Raw genomic sequence first — 17,975 nt, 5'->3', positions numbered from 1 at the left:
ACGCGATGGGAAGCTACGCGATGTAAAGCTACGCGATGGGAAGCTACGCGAGGGGCGCACCCATCCCACGATTACCCCTCCGGGGGAACCTGCTTGGACGGGCTGCCCACCGCCCCCTTCTTGTTGTACTTGCGGAGAAACTGAATCTTGCGGTTCATCAACTGGGCGTCGTGGCACTCCGCCTTGAGGAAGTTCAAATCGACCTTCAAATCGTTGATCTCCTTGAGGAGGAGCGAATTTTCGTTCATCATTTTGATTTTCTCCGCGCGGAAGGCCTCCGACTCCTTCTGCAGCTTGTCCTTCAGCACCTCGATCATATTTTCGAGGTGTTCCTTCTGGCGCAGGTACTCCGAAAAGACATTCTTGGCGTCGTAGTTCTTCACGTCATTCACCTTGTGGAATTTATTGTACAAATTGAGGAAGGACGCGTTAAAGATTTTCTTATCATGGAGGTGCAAGTAGCACTCCTTAATATGCTCCTGTAGGTTCTTCAAAATCTTTTCATAATTTCCAATCGTTTTATTGTTACATAGCAAATCGTCATGCAGAGATTTGATCTTCATTTTGTATTCATTAATTTCAATTTGCAAGTTAACTGTTTTTTTGTGGTTGTTTTCAAAGCACTTTGACATTTCTTCAATTTTTTCTCTCATAATTTTTATTTCTGAATTTTTGGGGGATAAATTGGACTCCAAATCTTTTATTTTTTGCGACAAGACGATTTTCAGCTTTTCCAGCTCCTCGGTTTTTTTGTTCAAGTTGGAGATGTCCTTGTTCTTGCTCTCGATTTCGTCGTCCTTCTCCGCGAGGCTCTCCTTCAGGGTCGCCACCTCGCCCTTCAGGTGGTCAATGCTCTGCAGGGGGGGGGGGGAGGAAGAAGCGGTAGCGGCAAACAGTGAGGAGTGGCGGAACACACTTACGGGACCGCGACACCCTGCGGGGCCGCGAAACACTTCGAGACCGCGAACTCACCTCCTGCAGCCGCTTCGCAGTGATGTTGTTCTTGACGAACTTCTCCTTCTCGAGCTGAATGCTCTCCTTGAGCTCGCCCTCGATGTGCTCGTACAGCTTGAACTTGCCCAGCAAGTCGTACTTGTCCTGCTTCAGCTCGCCAATCTGCTGCTCGTACTTCTGGGATATGAGGAGGATCTCCTCATCCACGTCCTCCTCGATCTGTTTTATGTATTCCTCTTTTTCCCTCTGCAAATTTTCGTATTTCTCCTTAAGGTTCTCTATGAATTCATTTTTCTTCTTCACCTCCTCATCCCTTTGCGCAGTCAGTTGCGTCACCTTCATTTGGTGCTCCTTTTTCAGGTCCAGGTTTTCCTCCGTCGATTTTTTTTTATACAAATTGAATTCTTCCTGGATTTTCAAAAATTTTTCTTCACATATTTTGTTCGTTAGGTAAAACTGTGCATTTAGCTGATTTACGAAGCAGGTGTGTTTTTCCTCCAATTCGTAGAGAGTTTTCTTGCACGTCTCCTCAACTTTGTCCTTTTCTTTGATGATATTTTTATTTATCCTTAGCAGATTTTTTATTTCTACATTTTTTTGCTTGTCCAGTTTGCTCATCTCCGACTTGTGAATCGATTCCCTATTTTTCATTTCCAGCTCCATTTGGTTTTTCAAATTTGTAATTTTTTTTTGTAATTCCAAAAATTCTTTGTTTTTCTTCTGTACGTAGTGAAAGTCGATGAGGATATCGTCGCTTTCTTTTTCCTCCTCGTTCAGTGCATAGTTGGTTTTGTTCTCTAAGTCGTATACGAGGAAGTTACTTTTCATTTTGTTTTCCTCCTTTGGATCGTGTGCCCCATCCCCGATTGGGTTATCCCCCCTTTCTGCGCTCAAATCTGAGAGGCTCAACTTCTTCTCGTTAGCGGTTCCTCCGGTAGGGAGGACACCCCCGCTGGGGGAAGCTTCCCTTCCATTTGTAGAAGCCGTCCCGCTGGGCAGCTCCCCCTTAGACAGCAACTCCTCGCTGTACACACCAGTCGTGTCGTTGGCACTGCTTAGGAGTTGCCCCCTCTGCGGATTGACGCTTCCCACCTGATCATCCTCCTTCCCTCCAGTGGGCACATTTCCAACCTGCACGCCCTTTTTGACCTGCCCTAACGGGGAAGAACCATTTTGAAACAAAAAAGAGGAGTCCATTTTCTCTATCGAGAAGATGTATATGGAGCCATCCCTTGAGCAGCTAAAAAGGAGCTCCCTATTTGCGTCCAGCTTCAAATTCACACAATTCAAAATGTGGCACGGAATTTCCAAATACAACCCGCAAAGAGGAAGTACGTAAAATCTAATTCTGCAATAAAAGCCATTATAAAATGAGGCAATGAGAAATTTATTTTTATAAAGCAAAATTTTTTCCACAACATATTCTGACTCTAAGACGCATTCCACTTTAGAATTGCAAAATTGTTTTATCGTTTTATCATCACAAGAAACGAACACATTTTTCATTTCATTTGTTCGAAGGTTGTTGAAGCTTTTATATTCATTTCCGTACTTCCCTTGATTGGGACTATTATCCCTATTTTGCTTGTCATCTTCTTTTTTTTTATTTTTTTCGTTTAAAATTTCTAAATCGATGCTTAAGAACTTCTTCTCCTTCTGCATCACCTCCATATTTTTGTTTCCATTATTGTGTAGGGAGTACTCAAATAGGTAGCCATCTTTCCCGATTGAAAAAACGGAGAAGTCGTTGCAGCTCCACACCAAGTCGGTGATGTAATTCACGTGAGACTTCAACACGTAGAGCAATTCGTACGTATACGTTTTGTATATATAAATGGTAGAAATTTTTGAGACCGCCATGAAACTTCCTCCATTGGAAAATTTGCAGCACGAGCAATTTTTTAAAAAAAATTCTTTTTTTATTTTTAGCTTATTATACAGGATATGGAATAGCCTCAGCTTGTCTGTGAAGGCCACCAGCAGTAGATGACCCGAACAGTGAATGGACAGGTGCAGCGGTTCGTTGTTAAAGGAGTTTGACATCACCACTTCCTTCTTCCTATAATTGATTATCTTAATCACATTGTCGTCGTAGCACAGGATGATTAGGGGGTGCTTCATGCACACGTCGAAGTCGTTTATCTTCGCGGGGCTCACGTCCGCCAGCACCGTTTCGACGTGCTTCTCGTAGTGCTTGAAGGGGGGGGAGCGGTCCGCATCTATCGTTAAGCGGTCATCACTTAGCGGTAAACGGTCCGCATCTGTGGTGGACTGAACCGCGCTCCCCCCGGGGGGGTTATCCCCTCCCAGGCCGCTATCCCCCTTGCTCCCCTCCAGCGCGACCTGCTCCTCGCCGTCCCCGCCGTCTCCCCCGCCTCCACTCCCACCGCTGCACCTGCCCCGCCACATGTCGAACCTCTTCAAGTGCCCGTCCTGCGCCAGGAAGTACAAAAATTTCTCGCACGGGGAAACCAAGCAGTAGCCACTCATCAAAGCGGAGAAGTTAAACCGCGCGCAGTACTTCGCTGCGTAGCTCAAGTTGGTGCTCAGATCAGGGGACCTCTCATATACATGCACACCCTCATAATCGAAGAGGAGAAAGCCCCTCGAAAGACAAGCCACTTTCACAACCTCCAGGCTACTCAAATGCTTGTTGCATATCTTCACTTTCTCCTTCTTAGCATCGTAAAAAATGAGGTGATTACTTCTGTTCGTCAGTAGGAGAACGCCATCACTTAGCCAGCAGCAATTGGTGAAATTACGGTCTATTTTGTCTAGCTTTTTATTTTTTATTTTTATTTCGACTAAGTTTCTGTCAACGTTATGGTAGAGGAATACGTGTCGCTTGGTGGGTGGCCCCACGGGGTTGACCTGCTGCGTAACATTTCTGTTGCTCTGGCCAGGGGCGTCGTAATCGGCGGTTAAATTTGCATTCCCACTGGCACTCCCACTGGAAGTTGCACCGATAGTCACATTGGCAGCCCCGTTGGCAGCTGCATCAGCAGCTGCGTCGGCAAGCACATGGGCTGTCGCCTGGCCAATCGCTTCACCGCTCACACCGCACACGGAGAGCAGCGCCACGTAGGACGAATTCTGAGGGTTCAGGCAAATGTCGCAGTAGTCGCAAAAAAGGGAAGGCGGGAAAATCTTGCAATACATTAACTTTCCCTGCAGCCAATCGTAGCAGAAGAAAAGGCTCTTGGTACTCCCATTCGTTAAGCAGTACAAATATTTATTTTTTGAAGAAAATGAAATGCTCATAATTGTGCATTCATTGTCTGCGATTTCTAGGGTTATCCTCTTAACCAGTTTTGAACTGTTGGTGTAAATGGAAAGGAACGGCTTCCTAACGGACCTCTCCCCTAGCACTAGGAGCTTCCTATCGTTGCTCACCCCCAGACATACAATCCCGTAACTGCTTTCATCGCTCAGTAGGAACTTTTGTTTTCTCTCCGAAACTGAGTGGATGACTCCATTGGTCCCTATGCAGTAGAAAAGGCAGTTCTCCTCTAGCAAATAAAATGGATTCTTTACATTCCTGTTTATCCCATATGCATAGATAGCTTTGGTGAAATAGGTTTCTTCTTTTTTTTCAAAGGCATACATTTTGGCAAAGCTTTTTCCCTCCCCCCCTTTAAATCTTTTTAACTCGGTTTGTACATCCACGGTGAGACGGCATGTGCGACGATCTCTTTTTCGCCCCGGGCGACAATTGCGGAGAGGCACATCACAAAAAAAAAAAAAAAATTCACATAGTTGATTTTATACACATTTGGGAAATCATTCCATTTCGTTTTACCCCTTTAATTTACACTACTTTTTGTATGATATCCGTCGTTCTTTCCCTTCCCCTCTCCCATTTTTTTTTTTTTTTTTTTTTTCCCGCCTCCCCCCTCTCTGTCTACTCTCCATTCGCCCAAATGACAGCTATGGGCCACTCCAAAACGGAGAAGCGGCAGCTCCTATAAGAATGGACGCAGCTGTTCCTTTTTAACCTTCCCCTAGGAGTGCTTCTCCCAATATGCGCATTTATCCCCCTTATGCTAATTTCGTAACTATAGGGGGGGGGAGTCCCCAATTAAGAGAGTCTACTGAGCGGAACACACCTGAAACACGCACTTCACACACACATTGGGTCGCCTATTTTTTTTTTTTTTTTCTCCCCACTTTCCGCTAACTGTGCGTGTTGACTGGGTACTCCATTGTGCTTCACCTCGCATTTGTTCCCATTCGCACTTAGGTTGACATCTCCATTTTAGCCTTTTACCATTTTACCCTTTTACCCCACTTGCCGCGAATGCAGCTTCTATCTGTATGGCCTCCCCGTTGCCCATCGCCGCGGTTTTCCCCCTGCCCGGAAAATTGGACAAGCATACCAAAACACCGCTGCGCAATGCACCCCTCATGGGAGGTGGATCGACACAATGGTTCGCCTACCAATATTTGACGCTTGCGCCACTTCCACGGGTTTCACTTTCCTACGGCGAAGTGGGGTAACAAAACGGGAGTTACCCTCACACAATTGATGGGAATAGCCGAACGGGCGGTAGGCAATATAGCCATTTTGGTGTCCCTTTTTTCGGCTACTCTCTTTTGTAATGTCTGCATAGTGGCTCCTTTGGAGAGCGGTTCGTCTCATCTGGTTGGGTCCACTCAGGCTTGAGATAGCTTCTTTTCCCCGGCTCCTCTCCCGCTTTGCTCTTCTACAGCTTGTAAACTCGTTTTATATGCACTCAGGCTGCCACGCGAAATAACCTCGTTGGGTGCGCTCCCGGATTGGCTCGCATAAAAAGGCTATTTTTTTTTTTTTTTTCTCCCCATTCGTGGTGGTGACTCACCAACTGTAAGAACAAACGTACCTTCACCCGGTCGGTTATTAAGCACTCCTGGGAAGAAGCCCTACGGGGGCACGTTTATCCAGATGAACCTTCTCGGGCCGTGGCCACCAACTTGTCGCATATGTAACAGCTTGGTTTTGCACTTCCCCCGATTTGCCCCTAAACGAAAAGCTATCCTTTTAAGGGCCAAATCGGCGGACTAGCCACAGAAAGGAGAAAAAAAAAAAAAAAAAACACCAAAAGGGGAAGAGAAAAAATGGGAAAAAAACAAAACAATGCAATGCTGTGTAGTTGTGAACCCCCGCCTTCTCGCATCTCCAATTTTGGGGGCTTACTCACCTGCTGAAGGTGTGCGCTGCAGGATTGCTGACCACGAAGAGCGAACTTCCGCCACGTATACGGGAATGTTGGGCCCCAACTGAGCATCGGAAGTGATTCGGGCAAAGCCGGGCACGTGGAATTGCTAAGCAGGCGAGTGGGGGCCCAAGGTGAGAAGCACCCCCACGTGCACAACTCCCCTTCCAATTGTGCAACTCCTCCCCTAATTGTGCAACTCCTCCCCTAATTGTGCAACTCTCCTTCCAATTGTGCAACGCTCCTTCTAATTGTGCAACCAAACAGGAAATGAACGCGCTTTACCTCCTGCTCGCCATGCTCTCGCTCAACCTTGTGGTAACCATACATACAAGAACCCAGCCCAACTTCCTAAACAGCACCCTCCAGCTGAACAAATGCAACACGTGGAATCTGCGAAGGACCTGCAGGAAAATCAAGCCAAGAAACAACAAATTACGCGTCTCCCTATTTGACGAATATGATGAAAAATGCATAAGGGCCCTCATCATGGCCAGAGAAGTGGCCAAAAATCACAACGAAAAGGAAATCCTTCTAAAGCATCTCCTAATTGCCATCATCAGAATCGACTCCAATTTGGTAAAACACATTTTAAATTTTTGCAACATCTCCCTCACGACCTTTCTGGACAAGTTAAATAACGAAATGAATAAAACTGGGGGGGAGACAAACTTTGGGACCAACCGAGACGAACCAAATGCCTCCCCAGGGGAGGTACCTCGACAGTTGGGGATGCCAACAGATCAGCATCACCCCCCAGACAACAGCAGAGAAGTTGTAGAAGGGGGAGCGTATCCAGCGAACGACCCAAACGGAGAGAACCAACTGATGAGCACCTTCATCAACAAACACATCCAAGATATAGAGGACAAAATAAATCAACTGAAAAACCTGGAGGAGGGGCAGAGTGACATTTCAACGGAGGGCGGCGATGCTGACAGCTCCGTGGGGGGGGCAGACGAAAGGGATGAGGCAGCCAGCAACCTCATCCGCGACGCGGCGAAGCGCGTTTTGGGAGGGCCCCCAGGCGAGTCGCCCAGCGAATTACCCAGCGAATTACCCAGCGATGTGTCAAAGGAGCTGTCCCGCCAGTTGCCCAGCGACCTGCAGGGCGACCCCCCCGACGAAAAGGCAGACGAAAGGGCGGACGACAAGGCGGACATCAAGTTTTCCCAAAACTGCAAGCGGGTGCTCCACAACGCGGTGCTGGAAGCGAGGAGGAAGAAGAAAATGTTCGTCAGCGTGACGGACATTCTGATCGCCCTCATCAACATGGCGCAGGAGAGTCAGAACTGCGAGTTCTTGAGGTACCTCAGCGAGCTGAACATAAGCGTCAACGATTTGAAGAGGGAGCTAACTGGCTACGACGAGGGGAATTGCCCTACCCCCCCCACGGGCACGTCACACCGTAGTAACGCCCAGCGGGATGGCGACCTGAATGCTAACTCTGCTGAGAAACGTGGAGGGGGTGACTCCCAAAGTGGGACGCCCGAAAAGAGGGACGACAATCAACGAATGCGCAGCTTGAACAACCGCTTGAACAACGAACCGCCCAACCACCACCTGATGAACAACCTAAACAGTGACTACCTGCACCAGACGAGGGAATTCAAAAACTACGAGGAGAGTAGCTTCCCACCAAACGGCAAACTTTTTAACTCCGCGTATGTGAAAGACTGCCTAACAGATATGGTCCAAGCGGCGTACGAAAAAGGAGATGAACATTTCTTCGGAAGAAAAAAAGAAATAAAAAGAATAATAGAAATATTAGGAAGGAGAAAAAAATCAAACCCATTACTAATTGGAGAGAGTGGGGTTGGAAAAACAGCCATCATCGAGCATTTGTCTCATTTAATATTGAAAGATAAAGTGCCCTACCATTTGAGGAACTGCAGAATCTACCAACTCAATGTTGGCAACATCGTAGCTGGGACAAAGTACAGAGGAGAATTTGAAGAAAAAATGAAGCACCTGTTAAGCAATATGAATAAGAAAAAAAAAAATATTCTTTTTATTGACGAAATTCATGTGATTGTTGGAGCAGGCAGTGGGGAGGGATCGTTAGACGCTTCCAATTTGCTGAAGCCCTTCCTCTCCTCAGATAATTTGCAATGTATCGGCACCACGACTTTCCAAGAGTACACCAAATATATAGAGTCAGATAAAGCCCTGAGGAGACGATTTAACTGCGTCCCTGTGAAGCCGTTCACTGGAAAGGAGACTCTCCTGCTGCTGAAGAAAATTAAATACAGCTATGAAAAGTACCACAATATTTACTACACAAATGAGGCCCTCAAGTCGATCGTCATGCTCACGGAGGACTACCTGCCCACGGCCAATTTCCCCGACAAGGCCATCGACATTTTGGACGAGGCCGGCGCGTACCAGAAGATCAGGTACGAGGTGTTCATGCGGAGGAGGTTGCGTGGTGAGAACCATGAGCGCAGTGAGTGGGGTGAGCGCGTTGAGCGCGGTGGTCAAGCGAAAAGCGGCCAGGAGAATGGCGGCCAGGTGAACGGCGGCCAGGCGAATGGCGGTAAGCTGCGTTCCGACCAACCGAGCGGTGACGAGCATGGGAGTGCAGACCAGGACGGAATTGCCAACCAGGACAGCGGCGGCGACGCGCGGAGCTACCTCCAAAACATGCACATTAAGTACGTCACGTCGGACGTGATCGAAAACATCGTCAGCAAAAAGGCCTCCATATCGTACATAAAGAAAAACAAAAAGGAGGAAGAAAAAATTATAAAGCTGAAGGAAAAACTAAACAAAATTATAATCGGCCAAGAAAAGGTGATAGACATACTATCCAGGTATCTGTTCAAAGCCATAACGAATATTAAGGACCCCAATAAGCCCATTGGCACCTTGCTGCTGTGTGGGTCCTCAGGGGTTGGAAAGACTCTATGCGCCCAAGTCATTTCGAAGTATCTATTTAATGAGGACAACCTAATCGTAATCAACATGAGTGAGTACATAGATAAACACTCAGTTAGCAAGCTGTTCGGTAGCTACCCAGGATATGTAGGTTACAAGGAAGGAGGGGAACTAACCGAAAGTGTAAAGAAAAAACCCTTTTCCATCATCCTTTTTGATGAAATTGAAAAGGCACACGGTGAAGTTTTACATGTTCTCTTGCAAATACTAGACAATGGAATGCTAACAGATTCGAAGGGAAATAAAGTGTCCTTTAAAAACACCTTCATCTTCATGACGACCAACGTAGGCTCTGACATCGTCACAGATTATTTCAAGCTGTACAATAGGAACTACTCAAATATGGGCTTTAAATACTACCTCAGTAAGAGGCCAAACAGGGGAGAGGCAGATGGTTCGCTCCTCCCTGAAGGGGTTAACAGTGTAGCTAACTCAGTGGAGGAAGACCCAACCGGGTTAAGCAGCAACAGTGGGGGTGACCTCCAAACAAACCGCAAAGATGACCACCCCGTGGAGAAATCCCCCACCCAACAACCAAACAGCTACGACCTTTTTGAGGAAAAACTTCGAACCAACAAATGGTACGAAGAGCTACAGCCAGAAATAGAAGAAGAACTGAAGAAGAAATTTCTTCCAGAATTTCTCAACAGGATAGACGAGAAAATTATTTTCAGGCAATTCCTCAAAAGAGATGTTATTAATATTTTCCAAAATATGATTGACGATTTGAAAAAAAGAATTAAAAAAAGAAAAAACCTCAATTTGATAATCGAACCAGATGTTATTAAATACATTTGTAGTGACGAAAATAATATTTATGACATGAATTTTGGTGCCAGATCCATTAGAAGGGCCCTCTATAGGTATATTGAGGATCCCATTGCTTCCTTCTTAATTTCGAATTTGTGCGAACCGAACGATTCCATTTACGTTTCCCTCTCCAGCGGTAACAAAATTGATGTGCAGTTGGTGAAGGCGCCCGTGGAGCAGCTTGTGTTGTGAAGGCGCCCGTGGAGCAGCTTGTGTTGTGAAGGCGCCCGTTGAGCAGCTTGTGTTGTGAAGCGGCCATCACTCTGCGCTCCGTTTTGATATCCCCTGCGGTGGTAGAAGCGGGGAAGTGGGTATATATCGATTCACTCTATTCGTTCCGCTACGTGCACAGGTTTGCCAGCAGCTCGCCGGGCAACTCCTCCATGCGTATGTGCAGGTCAAGCGGTTTCACTGCCATCTGCATATACTTACAATGGCAAAAAATGTGAAGCCAATTTTTTATCACTCCCCCTTGTGTGTATTTAAATGTGCCCCCCAAAGAGGTGCTTCTCACATCACAGCTTTGAGCATTCCTTTCTTTTCTTTTTTTTTTTTTTTTTTTTTTGTTAAATTGTTAAGCATCCTTCGCGAATTTGTTTTTTTTTTTTTTAATTTTGACTAGCCACTACCCCCCTTTTGGTGATCACACAAACGTTGCTGATCCATTTTCTTCCCAACAAAAAATGTGCCAAATGACCCGAATGGTTTTAAAATTCTACTCCAGCTAACCATGTAGTGAGGAAGTGCCAAAGGTTCTTACCCCCCTCCCCCCTTGGTACATTTTTCGCAGGCTACGGGGTCAAGCGGGAAACTGCGGTACCTTTTGCGTGTCCCCCTTAAACGATTGGCTTATCAAAGTAGAGCGGGGGGGAATACATACAAATGTATGAACATGCATGAGGACACCCATGCGCGCATGTCAGTCATAGCCCCCTCATTTCTGCCGCTCCCCTTTTATAGAACCTGTGCAGGCCAAAGTAACATTTTGAGAATGTACCCAAATTGGGGTCCCGCACACGCATGAGGGGTCAGTTCCTAGTAGAGCTCACCTGAGCGGCGTTCCTTCATAAAGCAGAAGAATTCGCCTTCCCACGTGATTACATTACCACGCGGTCGCTTTTCCGTAAGTTTTCCTTGTCATGTCCATCACTGGTCATTCCAAGCGGAGGACCCCCCCGTGCCTGCCCCTGCGTGCGCAGAGGTAGCCTCCCCCCACGGAACTGCAACCACACCCAAACATACTTATACACCCCCGCGCCAACATGAGCGGGAAGCTGGAAGACATAGGCGAACTCGTCTTGCTTATCGGGGACTTCCACTCCCCCATGAGGAACTTAGGACTCCCCGACTGCTTCAAGGATCTCCTCAAAACGGACAAAATAAAGCACGTATTATGTACAGGCAATGTGGGCTGCCGCGAAAATCTCGAGCTCCTAAAAAATATTGCTGACTCTGTTCATATAACCAAAGGAGACATGGACGATGAATACGATTTCCCTGAAGATATCTCTCTCACCATTGGGGATTTTAAAATGTCGCTAATCCATGGCCACCAAATTATTCCTTGGGGGGATACGAATGCACTTTTACAGTGGCAAAAGAAACACGACAGCGACATTGTCATTTCAGGGCACACACATAAAAATTCGATTGTGCGGTATGAAGGGAAATATTTTATTAACCCCGGGTCAGCAACTGGAGCTTTTCAGCCATGGCTTTCTCAACCCACGCCAAGCTTCATATTAATGGCCGTGGCGAAAAGCTCCATCGTTGTTTATGTGTATGAGGAGAAGAATGGAAAAACGAATGTCGAGATGAGTGAGCTGCAGAAGTGAGCAGTCACGAGGATCGAAGTGGGAAGGAGTGCTTCCCCCCTTGGAGCCATTCACCACGCCGTCACCCTAGGGAGATACTCCTTATCAGCTCATTTTGCAAATTTGTGAACGCATTTTTTTCCAACCACCAGAAGTTATACCTTCTACACCTGTGAATACAGGCCCCTTTTTAAAAAGCCACCTTTAAGGGGGTAGAAACTTTTTTTACCCTTCCCCCCCTTTAGCAACGTCCAACATTGCGTTGAGATGGGCTGAGCTACTTCCAAACGTTAGGCATTTAAATTTATGTAAGAATGTATAGAGTAGACACCGTGTGTTTTCCTCTGGGGGGAGGAGGGGGATTTTCCCACTTGCTCGTCTTGAAAATGACCATATGTGCATGTATACGTGCGAGCACATATTAACAAATAAAGAGTTATTGATGAAAAAATAAATTAAATGGTGGCATTGGAGGCTATGCGGAATTACTCGCGTGCAAATGTATTAACTTTGTCGTTGTGTTCTTTGCTTGTTTGCTTGTTTGCTTGTTTTCGTTTGGGTTTAATACATTTTAGGCTTTGCCGCTTGGCGCTTAGCATATGGGGCCGTCAGCGCTCGGCCCACCGGCAAGCCACCTCTAATGTGCAACTTCTAACAAGCAGCCTCTAATGAGCAGCCTCTAATGTGCAGCCTCAAATGAGCAACCTCTAATGAGCAACTTCTAACGGCAACTTCTAACGTGGACGCACTTACATACAGATATTTAAAAAAAAACAAAATTTAAACAATTGACGCATGCAGACAAAGGGCTACGCGGGGTAGTAGGCATTTTGGTTCTGCTCCTGGGGGTAGGGGGTGTATCGAGAGAACTTCTCGACTTGCTGTTCCACGTCATTCGTTAGCTCCGTTTCGTGTAGGGCGGGGGACACGTGGTTCACCTCCGGCTCGAAGTAGTACGACCACAGGGACACGGCTCCCAGGGCCAGCCACAGCAGGAAGTTCGAGTAGCAACCCGAGTTGCAGAATATTACGAAGATTTCTGCGAAGGGGGGGAAGTAGGGGAGGCGGAGGCATAAAGGGTGGTCGTGCCAAATGAGGGGAAGCATAAAGGGTAGTCGCTTGCCAAACTACAACCGGACGCACTTGCCGCCACACTCAAAAGGGCAAAAAACACCCCTCCAGTTACCTGTCAACCCAGCAAAGGCAAACATCACACCGTTTATGTACGCGTGCAAGTCTCCGGCTCCCTCATCGTGGTACACCTCCAGTAAGTACGCGGCGAGACCATATAGCAAACAAGAAAACGCATGGACCAGTCTCACAAAAATAAAAAAGACCCATTCACTTCCTCCCTCATTGAAATGCACATACCATTTTCTTGTGTAAAATTTGGAAATATACAAATAAAAAATAAACTGCAGGGTTGCACTTATGGTGTCTAAAAAGGAGGCCAATCGCAAAATCTTCGACCCGGCTCGGTAGCCTCTTGCCCAGCTGAAGAGAAAAATGGGGGGAGAAGAAAGGGGGACGCAATGAACCGGGGTTGGAAAAACCATTGCGCAGGTATATCCAATTTGTTGTGATGGGAGAGGTGGAAGGGGTACACTAGGCGGGGTAGACTGGATGGGGGAGAGTGGACGCGGAAGAGAGGACACGGAAGAGCGGACTGGCAACCACAAATTGCTCTCTTTTGGGAGACGATTAGGCCATTTTTATCAGCCCTCTTATGGTGGCATCCTTGTGAGCAGTTCATTTTGCTGCCATTTTTGAGGCAAACAGGCGCAGCTGAATTGGCGGTGAATTCATTGCGAGCTTCTCCTCTGCCCAGCACTGCGCGTAGGTGGTAAGCCTTACGGTACTACCGCTCGTGCCCCCAGTCCCGCTCCGCCACGCGCTCTTCGCTTTCGCCCCTTTCGCCCCTTTCACCTCTCACACCTCTCTCCTCTCACCAAGTATCATCCGCGAGAAGGACCTGAAAGGACATGATAAATATGGCCCCTATCAAGTAGACCCCCGACCACAGCGTTATCGAGTTTCTAAACGTCTGGTCGAGGCGATATTCATCCTTCATGTTCTTTAGGTCATAGCTGAATAGTCCCTTTCCCCCGCTCGACCAGTAGGCCATGAAGAGGAAGGTCAAGGCGATGAACTCCAAGAAAAACCCGATTCGCAGGGTCGTCCCGAAAAACCCACTTATCTGGAAACATGGTCCTCTATTGGTGTGGCAGTTGTCATCGAGGCCGTCTTGTCTGGTGGTGAACCACATCTTGACTGAGCTTGTGTGTAACTGGACGGGGTTGCTGGTGCCAGGGAGATTCTCCACACCGGTGCGTTCAGCTCACGTGCACGTATGCGTATACGTATACGTACACTTACGCTTATGATTACGATTACGATTACGATTGTGCCTGCACTTGTGTCTACACTTGCGCGCGCGTGTGCATTCAACCGATAGATACGACTGCTGCCGCCTCACCGTTCGCTTTGCTTTGTCTTGCCCCCCTTTCTTGAGTGTTTCCTTCCTAACCCACAGACTGCCGTTTCACCGCACGGATAACTTCAATTGTCAAATCGTTCAAATGTGCCACAAAAAAAAAAAAAAAAAAAAAAAAACATATATATATGTACATATATACATATGTATATATAACATGTGTGTATAAGCGGAATGGCGAAGCAGCGGCATAAAACGTGGAAACGAAAAAATTCGCACTCATAAACCTGATGCTATGTACATCCTTTAATTTCACAAATAAAAGGCGTTTATCATGCGCGCAAACTTATTGTGTATGCACAGATATAACCGCTGTGAACTGAGAAACAAAAAAAAAAAAAAAGTGAAATTCAGCGGGATGAAGCGAGGTGAAGCGAAGTGCAGCGAACTGACGTAGAAGCAGCGCAGCAATGGCGGGGGGATGCGCGCGGAAAAAAAAAATAACGTCGCAGCGCAGCGCAGCGGAAATAATTTGAAAATTTAAAAAGTGCAAAATTTATTTTTACTAACAATGACAACAGGGAAGTACGTACTTAGTATGCACATATATACACGCGGGTGAGTACATGTGTATACATTTAGGCGGGCACGCGAAGGCATGCGTTTACACGAATACGTTGTTCTTGCGCACACTGAAACTGTGACTGCGTTTGCTTGAGTGTACACCCCTCTTTAAAACTGTTAGCGCGATTGAAAAGGGAGTGTGTCGCGCGGGGGGGGGGGGGGGGGGAGCGGCGTATTGGACGCGGTGGACACAATGGGCGACGAAGCGGACAACGCAGTGGGCGGGAAAATGTTAGCAAAGTCTAAAAAGAAACATGGAAACCTACATGCACATAATTAAAACTTACTCTTTTAATTATGTACCAAAACAACAAAGTCATTTTATAACTTCACGTTACACAAACATAAAAGTGGTGTGGCAATTGAATGGCGGAAGTTTGTGAAAGGGACAGCTATTTTCCAAACGGGAGGAAAAGAAAAAAAAAAAAAAAAAAAAAAAAAAAAGCGCAACATTGCATGTCATCACGTGTATGTATACACATATATATATTTATATACATTACACATATGTACAATCTGTGCGATACCTACTGCTGCGTTATAAAGATACCAAAATGCCAGTAAACACGTGTGATGATTTATTTTTTCTAAAAAAAGGGGAAACTGCTTTTTGTTCACTTATGTATATACATGTTCATGTTTCCACGTGTGTTACTCTTTTTGTGCGCGTTCCCCCATGTACACATATTTGACCCATGCGTGCACGCGCATATGCACATTTCCGGAACGATCAACAGGCGTAGAAATAATGTCCCGCTGAACTGTGTACACTCGTGAGCGAATGTAACAATTTGCGCGTTTCAACAGTTGGGAAGTTTTTGCTAAGGCCATCACGAAGCGGAAATTGATCGTGCTGTTCCTTGTTTTGGCACATTATTCTGTTTTTTTTGCGCCACATTGCTGCGCCATTTTGTTGCCTCTTTTTCCCCCCCCGTGTGCGTGCCCCCGTGGTGAATATATTTCCGCTCGTGCGTAACCAAGTGCACACGTACGGATTTATGCATTTATGTGTAAGCGCATTTTTGCCCCCCCTGTTGCTTCTTCATGTTAACTTATTTTTTCCCTTTTTTTTCTGTTCTGTTCCACTTTGTCCCATTTTTTTACAACACTTAACCGCTAAGATGGAATGAAGAAAGGCCAATTGGCAAATGTCCTGTTGATAATCTGTTCAGGTTAATTTTTTTTTTTTTTACACCTCAAAATAATCATTTTGCACTTCAAGTACATCCCCTTGAGACGGACACCATGTTGGATCGTTACACAGCGTTGAGGACGCAGGTATGGGGGTGTCACATTGCCTCCGCCTGTACACAGGCAGGTACGTACGTGAGTAGTTACAATACGTTCACATGCAAAACCTAAGGGAGCCCCCACCCCCCCGTGCTGCTGGAACATAGAAATATTTGTGCCGTCTTTTTTGACCGTAGAACTACCTGTCCATCCGCAGAGCACCACCGCGCTGCAACGCTGCAACGCGGCAACGCAGTAACGTAGTAACACAATTGGGCATTTATGCGTTCACCTCGTTAGGCTCCCCGTGCTAGCACCTTTCACCTGCGGTATTAAGCACCTACAAGCAGTATGCACACAGCACATGTGTAGCACTTTGCCTGTTCCATACCGACGTTGTCTTTTGCAGCTGATACGTACTTTACACGTGTAGCATTTTCGTGCCCCATGGGACACTATGCACATGCACGTTTCGTAGAAATGAGAAGCAGCATCCCTACCACCCCATAAGACGCATCAGCGCATTTTTAATTCCTTTGCACGTTACACACAAGTGATGTTCGAGTGAGGGTCATATGGTGGGCACCTCACCGTGATGATCTGTTTTATCATGGGGGGGAGATTCCCTCGGAAGTTACACGCACCTAGGAAGCAGCCGGGTGGCAATTAAAACCAAGACGCATGTGCATAAGCATCACGCACATAAGCATCATCTGCGTAAGCATCCCGTGCATGTGTTCTTGCACGCGTAGCAGCGCCTTCCATTTTGTTCCCTCACCAAACGACCCTTCTGTTAACCCCCCTTAAAATAACAGCCTTGTTCGATGGAAGGCGCGCATTTCACCCCACAAGGAGAAAACATAATAATGGGGTTAAAAAAAAACCCAAGAGTGTAAAAAAACCCCGCTGCGTTTTTTATGTGGCACAACTGGGGCAATTTCTTTCCGTCCCAAGGTCCATCAAATGTGCATGCCCGCACAGTTATACAGTTATATGTGTATGGGGGGTGGAAATCGTTTCCTTTTCCCCCTTTTTGGCTTCCCTTTCCCCTTCATATTGATATCCCCCATCTGAAAGGATAACTTCCCAAACAGTTGATCTACTTTTCCACTTTGGCAAAAAAGTCATTTTTCACATTCGCATCTACGGTTGCAAGTCGAGCCAGTCACCATTGCACTTTCGTTCCAGCAGTAAAATTCACAACATTTGCAGTTGGCGCGTAATAATTTTTTTTTTTTTTCCAAGCATGGGCAACCCTACGGAACACATTTTCCTCATCGAGAATTCCCCCCGTTGTTTTTTAAAGCAGCGTTATGTTGAATATTATGCGGGGGGTGGATAATGCCATGTCAAGGTGCCAGCCACTCTTCACCTCCCTCTCGCTTTATTTTGCTAACTGGTTAAGAAGTGAATAATCGCTACACCTTGGTTGAACTCTTTTTTTTTTTCAAAATTAACGCAACGCCACGTGATTCGTTTCCCCTCGGTGAAAATGTCGCACCCCAGGGACCTCTTTTCCGTAAGAGGCATTCCAAAGGAACCACGGCAATTCGCATCTTTACGATTAACCATTTTGCTGAAAATAAGGTGAGACCTTTTCTATGTGTTGTGAAGTAAGCTCCTTTATGGGGAGGAGGGAAGGCGAAAAGGCGGAAGGCTGTTCCCTTTCTTCTTCCAACTGGTAGATGCGTGTACACTTACAGTCATTTGGTTAAGTGAAAGTGGGTTGAGGAAGGTCCTACAATATCCCCCCACCCCTAGGGTAGTCATCCTGTTAAATTACGAACGGTGTACATCCCTCGCTGAGGCAAAAAATAGGGTTCACACAAAGAAAGGTGCAAAGCCGATAGGAACTTCCGCGCCGGATGAGCAGCTTCTTCGAAGTGAACACCCAAATAAGAGAAATTCACAGGGGGTGCACTTACCGGGTGGCCAGCAGGACCAACATTCGATAGAGGCAATAAATTTGATTCTCCACAG

The 17,975-nt window shown here is 46.5% G+C and overlaps 4 protein-coding genes across 4 annotated transcripts; 2 read left to right on the top strand and 2 right to left on the bottom strand.

Annotated features, from left to right (window-relative positions):
* Window positions 1-71: 71 nt before the first annotated feature.
* On the bottom strand, window positions 72-4,790 carry PVX_086105 (hypothetical protein, conserved; the record flags this gene model as incomplete). Its single annotated transcript, XM_001616834.1, has 2 exons — window positions 973-4,790; window positions 72-854 (listed from the first exon to the last, which is right to left on the bottom strand). The coding sequence occupies exons 1-2, from the start codon at window positions 4,558-4,560 to the stop codon at window positions 72-74; spliced, it is 4,371 nt and encodes a 1,456-aa protein (XP_001616884.1). The 5' UTR covers window positions 4,561-4,790.
* Window positions 4,791-6,416: 1,626 nt separating this feature from the next.
* Window positions 6,417-10,085, top strand: PVX_086100 (ATP-dependent Clp protease, putative; the record flags this gene model as incomplete). Its single annotated transcript, XM_001616833.1, has 1 exon — window positions 6,417-10,085. The coding sequence occupies one exon, from the start codon at window positions 6,417-6,419 to the stop codon at window positions 10,083-10,085; it is 3,669 nt and encodes a 1,222-aa protein (XP_001616883.1).
* A 502-nt stretch (window positions 10,086-10,587) lies between these two features.
* Window positions 10,588-11,765, top strand: PVX_086095 (vacuolar protein sorting 29, putative). Its single transcript, XM_001616832.1, has 3 exons — window positions 10,588-10,709; window positions 10,854-11,016; window positions 11,168-11,765. Exon 3 carries the CDS (start codon window positions 11,219-11,221, stop codon window positions 11,726-11,728), a length of 510 nt encoding a protein of 169 aa, XP_001616882.1. The 5' UTR covers window positions 10,588-10,709; window positions 10,854-11,016; window positions 11,168-11,218; the 3' UTR covers window positions 11,729-11,765.
* A 349-nt stretch (window positions 11,766-12,114) lies between these two features.
* PVX_086090 (hypothetical protein, conserved) lies at window positions 12,115-14,295 on the bottom strand. Its single transcript, XM_001616831.1, has 3 exons — window positions 13,657-14,295; window positions 12,894-13,201; window positions 12,115-12,746 (listed from the first exon to the last, which is right to left on the bottom strand). Exons 1-3 carry the CDS (start codon window positions 13,971-13,973, stop codon window positions 12,517-12,519), a joined length of 855 nt encoding a protein of 284 aa, XP_001616881.1. The 5' UTR covers window positions 13,974-14,295; the 3' UTR covers window positions 12,115-12,516.
* Window positions 14,296-17,975: the final 3,680 nt, after the last annotated feature.

This window comes from Plasmodium vivax, chromosome 13, assembly GCF_000002415.2.
Source record: "Plasmodium vivax chromosome 13, whole genome shotgun sequence".
Classification (NCBI taxonomy): Eukaryota; Apicomplexa; class Aconoidasida; order Haemosporida; family Plasmodiidae; genus Plasmodium; species Plasmodium vivax.
Note: the sequence above shows the minus strand (reverse complement) of the source record. Positions and strands in the feature narration are given on the sequence as shown.

What these genes read in the sequence shown, in the direction of transcription:
- PVX_086095 (XM_001616832.1), top strand. Translation starts at nt 11,219, where the DNA reads ATGAGGAACTTAGGACTCCCCGACTGCTTCAAGGATCTCCTCAAAACG.
- PVX_086090 (XM_001616831.1), bottom strand. Translation starts at nt 13,973, where the DNA reads ATGTGGTTCACCACCAGACAAGACGGCCTCGATGACAACTGCCACACC. An exon ending in CTTCTCGCGGATGATACTTG is followed by an intron (nt 13,202 to 13,656) that starts GTGAGAGGAGAG and finishes TTTTCTCTTCAG; the next exon opens with CTGGGCAAGAGGCTACCGAG. An exon ending in TGCCTTTGCTGGGTTGACAG is followed by an intron (nt 12,747 to 12,893) that starts GTAACTGGAGGG and finishes CCCCCTTCGCAG; the next exon opens with AAATCTTCGTAATATTCTGC.